We start from the raw sequence: 15,351 nt of genomic DNA, 5'->3' as shown, positions 1-15,351 counted from the left end.
TTGGACTGCCTGGTTTGAATTCTAGCTCTTCTATTCCAGGGATGGAGCTCTTAATCACCTCATCATATTGCCTCCTAGATCACTGCCTTTTAGTCTTTTAAAAATTGTAACATATAAAAGACACATAAAATTTGCCATTTTAACCATTTTTATGTGTATAGTTCAGGGCATTGATTACATTACAGTGTTGTGCTACCATCACCACCATCCATTACTTTTTTTTTTAATATAATAAACTTTATTTTTAAAGAGGTTGTACCTTACAGAAAAGTTACATCGAAAGAATGAGGGATTCCTATGTATCCCCCTCCTTCTGCCACATTGTCCCCTATTTTTTTAAAATGTAGCAGTACAATTTATTATGTATCTGTAAAATTTCACTTATTAAAAAATGTACTTTTTAAAAAAATGACCCACTTGTGGTAAGGACTAACCTACCTTCAGTAGTAATCTAAATAATAAAACTATCATTGTGACATTTATCAGTACTTCACACATCTAACGAATATGGAAGGAGACAACTACCACTGTTGTAATTTCTTTAAAGCACAAATTAGAATTAAGAGAAACTTTAGAATGTTTTTGGGTGAACTTTCAGAGATTCCACATATAACAAAACCACAACTTCGAATCAAAATGAATATTAAAAACATTTAAGCCTTGTGACCAACCTATTCTCTACAGAGCAAGGAAAACAGAGTGAATAGTAACAGCAGTATATTTCTAGGAAAGAAAGCAATCACTTATTTCTTTTAAAACAAAAGTCAATGAGTCAACATTTTAATAACACTGACCAAGTTATTTACTATTCAAGAATTTGTTTTTCAAGTTGTGGCTTTAAAATGTATCCATCCATATATTTGGATTAAATAAAATGTATACATTGAAAACATTTTTCTCAGAATTCTAATCTTAAGTATAAACCATAATTTATCAAAGCATAGTCCAAACACTCTATAATAATGCTATCGTTTATATTTATATGCTTCTTCTGAAAAACATCTTACAAAGAGGAGTTTCTCCAGAATAAGTATCCCTATGTCTAAAACTTTATATGATAATCAAAAAAGATTCAAAATAATTCATCTTATGCATTTTCCATCATTGGGCTTTGATAAAAACAGAGCCATCTGGAGTTGGAGCACCATCTTCCTTCTCAGTTACAGTCTCACAATCCCAGAAGCAGACACAAAAACCATTGTTCTATTTGTTGAAGCCGTCTTCTGTTTCTCAGCAGTAGTTGCACAAACAGCAACAATCTCATCACTTTCAAAGTCATAGTCAAGAATTGACTTTGGTGAGAAACCTGTTAACTTCTGATGATTCAGTCTTTTTTTTAAAAAAATATTTTTTATTTTTTTAAAAGATACTTAGATTACACAAAATGTTACACAAAAAAATATAAGGGATTCCCATATGCTCTACTCCCCACATCTCCTACCTTTCCCCACATTAACAACTTTTTAGTATGGTACATTCATTGCAATTGATGAACCCATTTGGAACGGTTCTACACAGCATGGATTATAGTTTACATTGTAGTTTACACTCCCACTCAGTTCTGTAGGTTATGGCAGGATATATAATGGCCTGTATCTGTCGTTGCTATGTCAAAGGTTATTGATATGGGAAAGGGAGAAAAGGGGGAGGATGTTGGATATGCGGGAGTCCCCTGTGTTCTGTATGTGACTTTACTGTGACCTAAAACTTCTTTGAAGACAAAATGAAAAAAGTAAGACACTGGGGAAGAAATGGAAGAAAATGTACATACAGGACAACTGATATTACAGTGATGAAAGGCAAAACGTTAAAAAAATTTTAAAACTCATTTTTTTAATATTCCAATTTTTAAATTTAATTTAGTTTTAGTTTTTCTAAATTATGTGTTTTATTTCTTATATTTAAACCTATCATTATTTCATTTTCCTATTAATTGTATTTGGCAATTTTCTTGGCTTCAATTTTGAAGAAATTTTGGACCACAGAAGGGTTAAAACTGAAGCGGGGGAGGATCATTGGTGTATGGTGTCAGTGATGGGGAATACATGGGAGGAAGTTCACCTGGGCATACATATAAGGTACATGAATGTGTTCAAATGTTCATGGGGGCATTGTCACAATGGGTGGAAATTCACACAATAACTGAAAGAATATTGAATTCCCATCCTGGGGACCTCTGCCACATTCTCTAATGGAACAGCAACAATCCTCCAAGTGCAGGACAATGACTAGTGATTCAGTCTTTTTAATCCTCTGTGGACAATTCTTGCCCAAGAAAGGTCTTCTTGCCATATTTTATCCATTTTGTTGTTTGGCTCTCTTTTGTCATATTGTTCTATTGTCTATCTTCTTATCCTTTAGTTTACCCTTCCTAATAATCTTCATTTCTAAACTCTCCTACAAATCTCTCGCCCTTCTTTTTTCCTTTCAGGCTGCAGCACCTCCTTTAGGTTTCTCTTGCAAATCTGGTCTTTTGGTAACATATTCTATCAGTTTTTGTTTGTCTGTGAAGACTTTGAACTCACCCTCATTTTTGAAGGACAGCTTTGTGGGATACAGAATTCTTGGTTGGCAGTTTTTCTCTTTCAGTGCCTTAAATACATCATACCACTTTCTTCTCTCCTCCATGGTTTCTAATGAGAGGTTGGCACTTAATCTTACCGAGTTTCCCTTGTATGCGATGGTTTGCTTTTCACTTGCTGCTTTCAGAATCCTTTATCTATGGTACTTGTCATTCTGAAGAGTAGGTGCCTCGGGTAGGTCTGTTTGGATTTATGGTTTGGGGTGCATTGTCCTTCTTGGATATTGATATTTATGTCTTTCTTAAGGGTTGGGAAGTTCTCAGTCATTATTTCTTCAGATACTCTTTCTGCTCCTTTTCCATTTTCTTCCCCTTCTGGGATACCAACAATGTGAATGTTTGTGTGTTTTGCGTTGTTATTTAATTCCTTGAGACTCAGTTCCGTTTTTTCATTCTCTTTCTGTTCTGTCTTTTTCAGTTCAGATGTTCTGTATTTGAAATCACTAATTCTGTCTTGAAGCAATTCAGCTCTGCTCTTATGTGCCTCTAATGTATTTTTAATCTTGTCCGTTGTGTCTTCATTCCCATAAGGTATATTACTTTTCTTTGAAGGCTTTCAAATTGTTCTTTATTCTCTCCCAGTGTCTTAATATCCTTTATTTCTTTGGTCATATTTTCTTTAAATTCTATGAAGTTATTTAGGAGAATTATGTGATTATCACTGATTAGTTCTGTTAAATCCTGTTTCTATTCAGGGTATTTGGTTTGTTCTTTTGGTTGGGCCATCTCTTTCTGTTTCCTAGTATGACTTGTAATTTTTTGTTGATGTCTATAGGCATCTGAATATGTTGGTGTATTTACTCTGATGGCTAATTTCTCTCTCTTGCCCATTGTTTTTTCCCCCATAGCTCTTCTTTCACATTTGGTTCAACATACTCTCACTCTTTAAAATTGCCCAGCTTTAGCTTTCAAAATCGGGCCAGAGACTCACCTAGTGGGGTGCAGATTTTCTCCCAGGGTTTGGATATAGAGAGAGCAGTTTTTGTCCATGCAGTTTCAAGACCAGCCAGAAGATGGCGCTTGTCGGTGCGCCTTTCCATGGACGTGTTTCTGGCCTTGTTTTCCTGTGTTCAATCTCCAGAGCAGAGATTCAAAGTGGGCTCTGCTGGCCACATTCACTGAAGTAAAGCAGCCTGAACCCCCCCTCCCTTTTCCCTTGAAACAGCTGACAGGGAAGAAGATGTCTGTTCCCCTCAGTTGGCTGCAGTGAGCCAGAGGTTTTACCCCAGCTTAATATCTTGGGGGTGGGGAGGGGAGACCATGAGGGCGTGATAGCTCATGTTTGTCTTTTCAGCTTCTTTGTCTCTCTGTCCCTCGCCCTCCGGGGAGTTGTGTAGCACTGTCCTGGTCTGATGACGCCCAAAGCAGGACCCTCAGTCAGCTTTTTGCTCTTTCTCCATGTTTTTGTGAGAGCATTCAACTCTGTTAGTTCATCACCATCTTCCCACAATCCTCCCATTACTTTTTTATCACTCCAAATAGAAATTCTGTACCCATTAAGCAATACTCCCCATAACTAACCTCCCCCTTCACCTGGTAATCTCTAATCTACTATCTCTCTCTGGGTTTGTTCTATCACTAGTAATATGTTCTGACCCCTCCCCCATTTTGTTTGAAAAGATATATTTTTCAGGTACATTTTAGGTCAGATAGACTTGTAAAAGCCTAGCCACTTTTTGCAGTATCTCATCCTCAAGGAAGTAAGTTTTGAGTTCTAAAAGAACCTGTAGGGAGCTGGTGTAACTCACTGGTTGATTGTCTGTTTCCCACGTCCAAGGTACCAAGTTCAATCCCCAGTCCTTTCTTAAATTTTTTTTTTAAATGAAAAAAGATGGAAGAACTTGTAAATGACTTTTGGAAACAGGATTGAGCAGACATTTGAATATGAGAATGTTCATTTTGAGGCATGCCTTTCCTTTTCTTTGGAAAATAAACTCTTAGCTTTATAACACATGTGGATATATTCAGCTATGGAATTTTTAATGTCATAAAGCCTTTTTAGTAATAGATGTGGTCTCTTCCACTATGACATCCATGATGGATGCTATTCATATAAAAGACACACTCTTAGGGGCTTTGGCATAGATAAGATTAGCTGCTTAAGAGAGCATATTGAAATTCAAATGAATGGGGGGAGATGTTACGAAAAGGTACTCTTGAATCTGTCCAAGTATATCACTGCTTCACAGGCTTCACACTTTTTTATTAGTAACAGACTTCTTGCCATACACTGTAATTTACCATGGCACACCAGTTTTTGTGAAGTCACAGTTAAAACATCTGTTTTGAAGGTTATATCAATAGTAAGCAAGACAGGATTTACAGGCATAAGATATCCTTGAATAATTCAGGCTAGTATGAAATACACTGCAATGTAGGGATATGCATATCACTGCCCTTTGCGGATTTTAATAGCTGAGGAAAGCGTTGTAGAGAAAATAGCTCCTGAAACATGGGTTGTGTATCAGTGCAGGTTCTTAATTGCAAGCAACAGAAATACAACTTGATTTTAAGCAAAGCAACAGAAATGCAATCTGATTTTAAGCAGAAAAGGAATTTATTAAAAAGATAATATGCAAGCCCTTTGACCCCACAGTTTTCTTCCTAAATATATACCCAGCAGACACACATACACATGTGTTCACCAGCATGTGCAAGGGGTGTTTACTGCAGCATTATTTGTGATAGAACCAAACTGGAAACTATCCAGATGCCCAACAACAGTAATATAGATAAGTAGTGGTGCATTCACCCAATAAAAGCAGTGAGATTGCACAAACTACAATTGCACACAGCAACATGGATAAATCTCACAACATAATATTTAGTGAAAGAAGCCAGACCCAAAAGAGCGTGTAGCAAATGCTTCCAATTATGTCAAGTTGAAAAACAGGCAAACTAATCTATGCTCTTAGAAATCAGGATAATGGTTACCCTTGGGAGGGAAATAGTAACTGAAAAGGGGGTATGAGGGAAGTTTTGGGAGTACCTGTAAATTTCTGCTTATTGATGTGAGTACAGATTACACAGGGGGGTTCAGTTTGTGGAAATTCTTTGAGCTGTGTACTTGATCTTATGTGCATTTTTCCCTATGTATGTTATGCTGTCTACTTTTCTGTCTGTATGTTATATATCCATAAAATGTTCAGTTTCTAAAAGTTGTGTATTGGGTAATAGAATCACTGGAGCTTCTGGTTGTTTATTCACAAGCCTGATTCAATACCCCATATCATGCCACTGAACTACACTGCTACCACTAAGCATTAAACTGCCACTTGCACCACTGGCCACTGCCACCAGCTCTGAGGGCCTTGTTGCTTAGAGCTTTATCTTGCTGCAGCTACCTCCATCTGAGGGCACCTGTTCTATTCCTGGCTCTGTTCCTGGCTTGTTTGAGTCCAAGCCTTCCTGTTCAAAGTCTGGGGTGTATGCGTTTGTTTGGCAGAACCAACATTTTCAGCTTTTATAGCGGGTAGTAGTATCTGCCAGAAATTATTATGAAGGGAGAGTGATTTGGATTTGGGGCATTCAAAAAAGGAGGGAAATCTTCTCGGGTGAACGTTTAGATCAGTAGAAGAAAGTAGATTACAAGTGTTAGGAACAGTAAAAGCGAAGGCGTAGTGGTTAAATAACGTGTGTCATTTGGGTCAAGTAGAAACACATTTAACCAGATTAAAGGATGTGTTCTGGGGAAATGATTTGAGAGAAGTTGAAGGAAGAAGGCAGGAGAAGGTTGAGAATTACTTTGAAAATCCAGCAGAGGAATTTAAGTTTAATATGGTTATTTTGAAGCCAGTCAGAAGTTTTTGAACAAGAAAGTGTCCTGAGAGGACATGGTATTTCAGGACAACTAATCTGATAGGACTTTTCGAGGCAGTTATTTGGTAACTGTAGTAATTTATGGTGGGATTGTAGCTGGGAAGCAGAAATAAAAGGGAAAGGTTTGATTTACGAGAGAATTTCAAAGGAAAAAAGCAATAGGACTTCACGAAGAGAAAGCTAATTCTAAAACATTTAAGCCAATGTAACTGTGTGTAGTCCTCCCTTTCATTTAGAGCCAAAGAGACTTGAGAAGAGGACCAGATTGGAGGAGGTAGAAGAATTGAGTTTTAGTTTTGAAATTGTTGTGTTTGAGGTTATAGGCATTTGAGTAAAACTGGTCCCTTTGCAGTTGGAGTTGTAGACTGGGACATGAAGTAAGCTCTAGCACTCGGGGAGAGAGGCTGTGAAGGTAATAGAACAGAATGTGCCAGAGTTCTCAGGGCATTCCTCAGTTTTCACTTATAGGTCTGCAGCAGGTAGGTTATCTTTCATTTAACTGGGTGATATTAGTTTAGTGATAATTTTGAACCATGAACTGTGCTTACTGCTTCATAAAGCTTCAGTTCTCCCTCCTCAGGGCACATTGATACTTAACTATTTTAACTCCTTTTTTCCTGTTGTTTTACTACCTTTGGAAAGAAAATTATTTATGCATGTGATGTTTTTCTTGGTTATTTCTAATAGTTTTGAATGCTTAGAATATAAAATACGGGTACAGTGGATGTGCCACAATGATGGAAGAGTTTGTTGATGTGGGAGGGGTGGTGTGGGTGGGTTGGGGGTTATATGGGGGCCTCACATTTTTTGAATGTAACATTTAAAAGAAAATAAAGAAAAAAAAAAGAAATATAAAGTGAAGAATATGTTAAAGCCAGAGGTATTAACAGGACCCAGAGCCAACATATAAAAAGTAGACCTCCAGTTGACTAGAAAAATTATAAACTAGAGTTCTCAGAACCACTAAAGAGTGGCCTATAATCAGTGATGACAGCTCCTTTCCATATTTTACTTGGAAAAGAATCCTTGTAAAACCTACTTAGGCGTCACAAGGTCTTTTCAAGCCTCAGCCAGTACATTTAGTCACAATCAGTAACCACAAGCCTTAGTTTAATATTTGAGTTTGGAAAGACAGCCACATCTCCAGAGCATAACGATAAGCCTTTGTGTGTGTGTACAGTGTGAAAACTGTTGCTGAGGCACGCCTTCTTGGTATTCCTCATAGGGCTTTATTCTGTGTAGTCTATAGCATGTTCCTACCTGTAGATGACACCGGATTGCTCAGATACCATTAAAGGATACGTAGCTATCTTAATAGGAAACAGATCACCCCTTGGGTAGTGTACGATACTGAAGAGAATCCTTAGATTGTTGCTCATTATTTATGTGACTGGTATGTGTTTGCTGGCATATTTATTTTTTTCACATATGAATTAGTATTTTGAGTCCTTGAGCTCTTCAGTTTAATAGGTAATATCTCTATGTTTACCCTGGTAGAGAAGATCAGAGTCAAGTTGGCTGAAAAGTCCCAAGGCTTTTCTGTCTCTGTAAAGTTTCTCTGTCTATTGAGGTAGCAGGTTGAGAATGTAGGAAGTGACTTTGAGCCCATATAAAAATATTCATCCGTCCTTCTAGTCATCTTTAAAATAACCATTTTAAAGTGGATTAAAGTGATGAACTTTGCCTTTATAAAAGTTAACCTTTTGCTTATGGATCTAACAACCTTCTGCAACTCTGCTTCTTTTGTCATATGATACATATGCTTAGAAAGAGCTATCCCACATCTGATCACATCAGAATAAAATAGTTTGGGAGTCAGCAAAAAAGATAAAACACCCAATTTAAAAATGGGCCAAGGAGTTGAATAGGCATTTCACCAAAGAAGATAGACAAATGGCCAATAAGCACATGAAAAGATGCTTAGTGTCATTAGCCATTAAGTAAATGCAAAGCAAAACCTCAATGTGATGCCACTTCACACCCACTAAAATGGCTGTTAAAACAAAACAAAACAAAAAAACATAAAATAACAGGTGCTGGTGAGGATGTAGAGAAATAGGAACACTTGTGCATTGTTGGTGGGAATGTAAAATGGTGCAGTAGCTGTGGGAAACAGCTTGGAAAGTTAAGTATAGAATTACCGTGTGATCCAGCAATCCCACTTCTAGGAATATACCTAGAAGAATTGAAAGCAGTGATTCAAACAGATATTTGCATACCAATATTCATAGCAGCATTATTCACAGTAGCCAAAAGATGGAAGCAATCCAAGTGTCCATCAGTAGATAAATAGATTTTTTAAAAAAATGTGTGTATTGGAATATTACTTGGCTGTAAAAAGGAATGACATTTCTCATACATGTGACAACATGGATGAAACTTGAAATCTTAAGTGAAGTAAGCCAGACACAAAAAGACAAATATTGTATGATTCCATTTATACAAAATATCCAGAAAGCAAATTTACAGAGACAGAAAGTAGATGAAAGGGTACCAGGAGTGGGGCTGAGGGTGGGGAATGGGGAGTTCTATATTACCACAATAAAAAGTAGTTTGGAAGGACATACTTGTGTCATAGGTCATGTAGCTTGTCACAGGATTTAAAGCAAAAAGACCATAAAACATTAGATCTTTATTATTATTATTTTTTCTTTTGTAGAGGAAGTTCCATTAGCTGGTTTGATAGAAGCAGGTGTTTAATACCTTTTCTGGGTTCCCCTTACCCCATTTTTAACTTAAAAAACAAAACCCCTAACGGGACTATAATGGACTGAAACAAAACTAGCAAGCACAGATGAATGTGAAAATGATTATTAAGGGGACAAAAGACAAATGCCATCAATCTGTGCCATCCTTGCCTAAGCATCCTAGGTCTATAACTGTTCTTTTGGGAAAAGATAATGCTTATTTTGTCAATAGGATTCCCTTGAAAATACAAAGAAAAATAGTCATCTGGATGGCCCCACATGTTAAAAATACTTTGTTTCATTTTAGAGCTGCTTGAACTTCAGTGGTGGATAGAGCTTATTTTTGTTTTATATATATTTTTGTACAGTTTTAAAATCTTATATTTTTAAATCCAGGAGCTGTGCAGTCTTATGCATTAGAACTCAATTTGACCAATTCAGAGAAAGTGACTTGCCTTTATGCAAAATGGCAGATGAATTTCACAGTACGTTATGAAACTACAAGCAGAAATGATGTAAGTAATGTCTTAATGCTTTTTCAGGTTTTATAAATAATAATTTAATTCTGATTCTTTTTTAATCCTCTACACACATTTATACAAATAAGATTTCATATGTTGACTGACTTAATACTTAAAACCTGTGGTTTTTGTTTAACATACACATTTAAAGATATTCTGGTTAGTTTTGGAAGGAATGTTTTCTAATTCATTGGTTCTTGGAGTTTTTCTTGGAGTTTAACCATGTGGTTAAAGGCATATGACCTGAAGACTACTGTGTTCAGGTCTTACTACTTCTGTAATTTTTTTTTTTGGCATGTGTTTTTATTTGAGTTACCAGGGCCAGGGATTGAACCTGGGACCTTGTATGTGGGAAGCCAGGGCTCATGTAATGTTTTTAAAAATTAACATCAAAGTTTGCCCTTTTAAAAGTAGTTTGTTGTTAAAATCTCCCCTTTCTTGGGGGTCACCTGTCAGTCCTTTTGCCTTATTTTCTTTTAGTTAAGGTCCTGCCTACTTACAGCCTAATTTTTGGAAACAGTTTATCTTCTTTGATGTCATTTAGATAGACATGAATTTGTTCAGAGAATCATTGTGTAGCTGAAGAATCTGAGACTGGTTTACACAGCAAAGGGCAACTCTGGCCATTGGGGATGTCCTCCATAAATGCTTGGTGCTCATTACTGTCTTTTTGTATCCTACTCCCAAACTTCTTTTCTTTTAGACAACTGTAACTATCTCAGACCTTGGCACGTCAACATATAATGGAAGCATTTGTGGGGATGACAAGAATGGTCCCAGAATCTCGGTGCAGTTTGGATCTAGTTTTTCCTGGATAGTGAATTTTACAAAGGAAATGTCTACTTATTCAATTGACAGCATCTCGTTTTCCTACGACACTAGTGATAACACAACATTTCCTGATGCTAAAGATAAAGGTAACCTTGAAATGGATTGGGGTTATGTTCTTTTGCCTTTATTAAGAATACAAAATATTAATAAAGTCTTCATTAAAGATATCTGCTTCCTAACTAGACTGGAAACTCCATGCCATTGTAAACCTCTACCATGCAGAGCACAGTGTTTGACCTAGTAATAATATTTGTTGTCATTGCTTGAGTGCTTTACTCTGTACCAGGTATTACCCTAAGTGTGTTACCTGCAGCCTTTCACATAATCCTTAACAGCAGCTGTGGGAAGCAGATATTATTAGTTTTTTGGTTAAAGGAACTAGGGCTTGATGAGATGAAATTACTTTCCCAAAGTGGGTGAGCTGGTATTTGAGCCAAAGTCTGCTGAGCTATAGAGTTCATGCCCTTACCATTGTTATTTATTTCATTCACTAGTGGGTACTCAATACATGTTGAATGAATAAGAAAATTTTTTACTAATACCTATTTTAAATGTGTACAAGTTCAGTAACCTGAAACCAGCAGAAATGCTTAATTTTCAAATCTTTTACCATTTAGATAGAATTTTGAGTGAAAAGTAAGTGGTGATTAATTAAGGAAAAAATGACTGAAGCCAACATTTGCTGCTATTTTGAGACAACTTCAGGTTAAAATGACCTTGGGAAGACATTAGCAATTAGATTATTCTTGTAATTTCCAGAACTGAAATGTGTATTAAAATATTTTGAAGGCATGGATTGTGGAGATTTAAAATTTGCTAGTAATATAATACTCCATCGTGATTGTGTTAACATAGTATTTGTAATTGCTTAGCTCTTCTCATAGACAGTATTTCACTCTGACTCCAGAAACACAGGTAGATAGATTTCAGTTGCTTATATCTGGGAATGAGTAGCTTATTTGGACTTAACGGATGTCAAAGGATCACATTCTAAAGACCCATAAGTGAATGAGCTTGTGTAAAACTTGGGAGGTATCTCAGCCTGAGACTTGGAAATCAAAACCTAGTTTTCTTTTTATTGATCACTTAATTTGAGAGAGTAACTAAAGCAAGTGGTTATTGGATATCTTCTGTATTTAGCTTTGTGCCCTGCATTGTCATTTAGAAGTATAAGAAAAAGATTTGCCCCTCACATTAAGGGAGTTTAAAAACTAGCTGGGGAGATAAAGCTAAATTGTTTTCCCAAGGTATATGGAAAAATTGGGAAACATTGAGGTCCATGTGTTTTGCCATTGTGGTTTATAATTTTGTTGTGGGGCAGGTAGAGGGTCCATGAATATTTTATGACAATCTAAGGACAGCTATACGTCCTCTCTCTCGATAAAACAAAAATATTCATAGTAAACACTATAGTACATGGTCCCTGAGCCCATCTGGTTTAGAGTGCCTGATTTATGAATGTTCTAACAAGTGGTTTGGATAAGGAGCAGAGAGAAAGGAGAGGTCAGTATGTGTTGGAGGAGTGAAAAAGTTTGAAGAGAAGTAGGACCTGAACTGAAATTCAGTGCATGGTAAAATTTCAATAAGCAGAGAATTTTAAGCAGGATATTTCCAGTAGGGGGAAGCATGGTTTGTGCAGCAGTAATTGGAGAGCTGCCTGATTAAAATATGTGTGTGTAGGAGAAAGAAAATAAAGTTGGTAGGGTACAGTGGGCCTAAATGATAGAGGGCCTTGAAAGCCAAGGGAAGGCATTTAGCTTGATGGGGTAGGCACTCAGGAACCATTTTAGGTTTTTAAGCAGGAAAACGATATAACAAATGCAGAGGCAGTAGTTTATAAAGAATATTCTTTAGGAATGATTTGGAAATGAGACTACAGGCAGGGTTGGTAGCTCAAGAGGCTGTTAGAGTAATCAAGGGAAGATGTAATAAGTGCCTGGACCAAGGGTGCATAATGGAAGGATTGAATCTGACATAACTTGGATAGAAAAAGTGACAGACCCTTAAAATATTAACACCTTTCCCTCCTCACTTTTAAGCAATTATCAGATGCTTAATAAAATACTGATTACTTGTATTTCAAAAACAATGGTCAACAGTCTATTTAGGAGAAGCCATTTTAAATTCCAAATGGTTTAAAATGTTATTACATAGACCCTAGTACTAAAATAGCAGTATTTTATTTTATATATTATTTTTTGTTTTTTTAAGATTTATTTATTTATTTTTAATTGATTTATCTCCCCTTCCCTGCCACCCCCACCCCCCGCCCACCCCAGTTGTCTGCTCTCTGTGTCCATTTGCTGTATGTTCTGTGTCCGCTTTTATTCTTGTCAGCGGCACCGGGAATCTGTCTCTCTTTTTGTTGTGTCATCTTGCTGCATCAGCTCTCCATGTGTGTGCCCCCACTCCTTGGGCAGGCTGCTGCTTTTTCACATGGGGTGGCTCTTCTTAAGGGGCGCACTCCTTGCACATGGGGCTCCCCTTCGCGGGTGACACCCCTGTGTGGCATGGCACTCCTTGTGCACATCAGTACTGTACGTGGACCAGCTCATCACACGAGTCAGGAGGCTCTGGGTTTGAACTCTGGACTTCCCATATGGTAGGCAGACACTCTTATCAGTTGAGCCAGATCTACTTCCCAGTATTTTATTTTTATGTATCTGATAATTGAAATGGCTGTTTTCTTTTTTAAGGCTTTTTCATGATCAAAATAGAGAAAAATAAAACTATGTAACACCCACATGTATCTCTTACCCAGAATTAATAAATGCCATTTTTCATTTCTTTTTATTTATTTGAAGAAATAACCTTATGGACACATCTGATGTTTCCTTTGTACCCACTCCCCAGTTCCATTTTTCTTCCTCTTTCCCCGGAGGCAACCACTGTCACCATTTGGTGTGTATCCTTCCTGTCCATGTGTTTCTATTTTACGATGTGTACATATCCATAAATAATACATAGTTTACAAAACTTATATAGCTTTGTAGTATAACTCCAATATGTCTACAACTTGGGTTTTTACTTTTATTTGGGATCTAACTATGTGAAGGCAGTTCATTTTATGTGAAATGTGAAAACAGTTTTAGGAAAAATGTTCTGGTTCATTGGTTTTGTAAAAATTTCCTTGGCAATTGTGGGGGGGGAGGGTCAAGGCAGCATTAATTGGCTGCCTTGCTACATGATGGAGAAATGCAGAAGGCAGCTTATACTAAGGCTCTTAAGTTAAATACCTTCCTTCCTTGCTACTTCTCCAAAAGAGACTAAGCTATTTGGGTGCATAAGTGTGATCATGGTTGTTTGAGATACCTGTGTGAGTGATTGTGTGTATATGCATGTATATTTACAAGTTCAACTGTAGGCAATATAATAAAAATTCTGAATCTCTACAGAATGGCTTTAACTTATTGTTAAATAAGATTTGCTAAAGTAGAATAATGTTTAAATTCTATCCAGGAAGAGGTTCTATAAGCCTATTATGGTTATTATAACTTAATTCGGGAAGGTAGCACAAAAGTAAAGATTTACTATAAAATCCTTGATTAATCCAGCTCTCTTCCTTGTGTGGTCACCAAGTCCTGTGTGATTCTACCGCCCATATGGGTCTTCAATTTGATTTCTTTGGTGTCTGTCTACCGTCTCTCACCATCTTAACTTAGGCACCCCCTGCCTCTCCTTTCATCTTAAGCAGGTCAGCGGCTTTCTAACTGGTTTCTCTCTTTCTTCCCTGCCTATCCCCTACTATTTTACTATCTTCCTTAAAATATATATTATTACCTGTTTTAAAAAGTGTAGTTAGCCCTCCTTTGCTAACAAAATAAAGCCCAAAGTCTCTTTAGATCATAGAAGATGCTTCAAAGAGTGGCCACCTGTAGCCTCTCTTTCCTTCTCAACCCCCCTACACTTTCTCCCCCTTACTTCCCATGTTCCAGATACAGTGAATTTGTCACTCCTGAAATATGTCACACCCTTTGTCACTTCAGAAATGGTTTAGGGCAGGCAGAGAAGAAAAAAGCCTATATAAATATATTATTATTTTCTACCTGCTTGGAAACAACTGTTGTCAATCTTGTTTCATAGGCATCATTACTGTTTATGACCCTGTGACAATCCGAATTCCGTTGAATGACATCTTTAGATGCAATAGTTTATCAACTTTAGAAAAGAATGATGTTGTTCAGCACTATTGGGATGTTCTTGTACAAGCTTTTGTCCCAAATGGCACAGTGAGCACAAAAGGTTAGTACTTAAAATATGAATTTCTATACTTGGGTCCTAATTTAGGATTATAGAGTATACCATGTAGCATTAATTAAAATTATTATTTGAAAGTATATGTTAAGGCTCATTTGTAGCAGGAAAACACTAAAGCACTAAAGTTTAAAAATATATATAATAGCAATTTTTATTGTTGTAGAACTTGCAATTCTAAGTTTCTGATGTACATGTTGAGGTCTTTTAAAATGTTCTACCTATAATGTTTTCAGCTGATAAAACCTAATTTTTGAACAGCTCCTCAAATAGCTTGATCATTGGCTCTCTAGCAATTCCAAGGCCAAAGTTTAGAAATTAGATTTCTGTGTTCTAATCTTGAATTTTGTGAATTGATTTTGTCACTTTTATATAACTTTATGCAGCTGTAATAATTCACCAGTTCATGAAAGCTAGCAATACTTCCTAAGAAGAGATTGAAATGCCTGTGATTTGCTGTTGGGGTGATACATCTAAAAAGGCTCATTTGTATTTAAGTTGTTAAAAACTCAAAAACTTTTTTTCTGGTAAACAGTATCCCTGTTTATAATGCTTATATATGGGAAAGAAGAGGGCAGGCTGGGGAGGGGCAAAATGCTTTCAAACTTAAATTTTTGAATTTCTTGTCAGAGGCAGGTGAAGTTCTTTGAGAATAAGG

At 36.7% G+C, this 15,351-nt stretch overlaps 1 protein-coding gene across 3 annotated transcripts in view; it reads left to right on the top strand.

Moving 5' to 3' along the window:
- The window catches only part of LAMP2 (lysosomal associated membrane protein 2), a 59,990-nt gene that overhangs the window by 23,617 nt on the left and 21,022 nt on the right, over positions 1-15,351 (top strand). For all 3 annotated transcript variants that reach the window (XM_058292008.2, XM_071213010.1, XM_058292009.2), the window contains exons 3-5: positions 9,484-9,602; positions 10,312-10,525; positions 14,523-14,681. In XM_058292008.2, coding sequence (XP_058147991.1) covers positions 9,484-9,602; positions 10,312-10,525; positions 14,523-14,681 — 492 coding nt within the window. The remainder of the gene's footprint in view (positions 1-9,483; positions 9,603-10,311; positions 10,526-14,522; positions 14,682-15,351) is intronic.

Source organism: Dasypus novemcinctus, chromosome X (assembly GCF_030445035.2).
Source record: "Dasypus novemcinctus isolate mDasNov1 chromosome X, mDasNov1.1.hap2, whole genome shotgun sequence".
Taxonomy (NCBI): Eukaryota; Metazoa; Chordata; class Mammalia; order Cingulata; family Dasypodidae; genus Dasypus; species Dasypus novemcinctus.
Note: the sequence above shows the minus strand (reverse complement) of the source record. Positions and strands in the feature narration are given on the sequence as shown.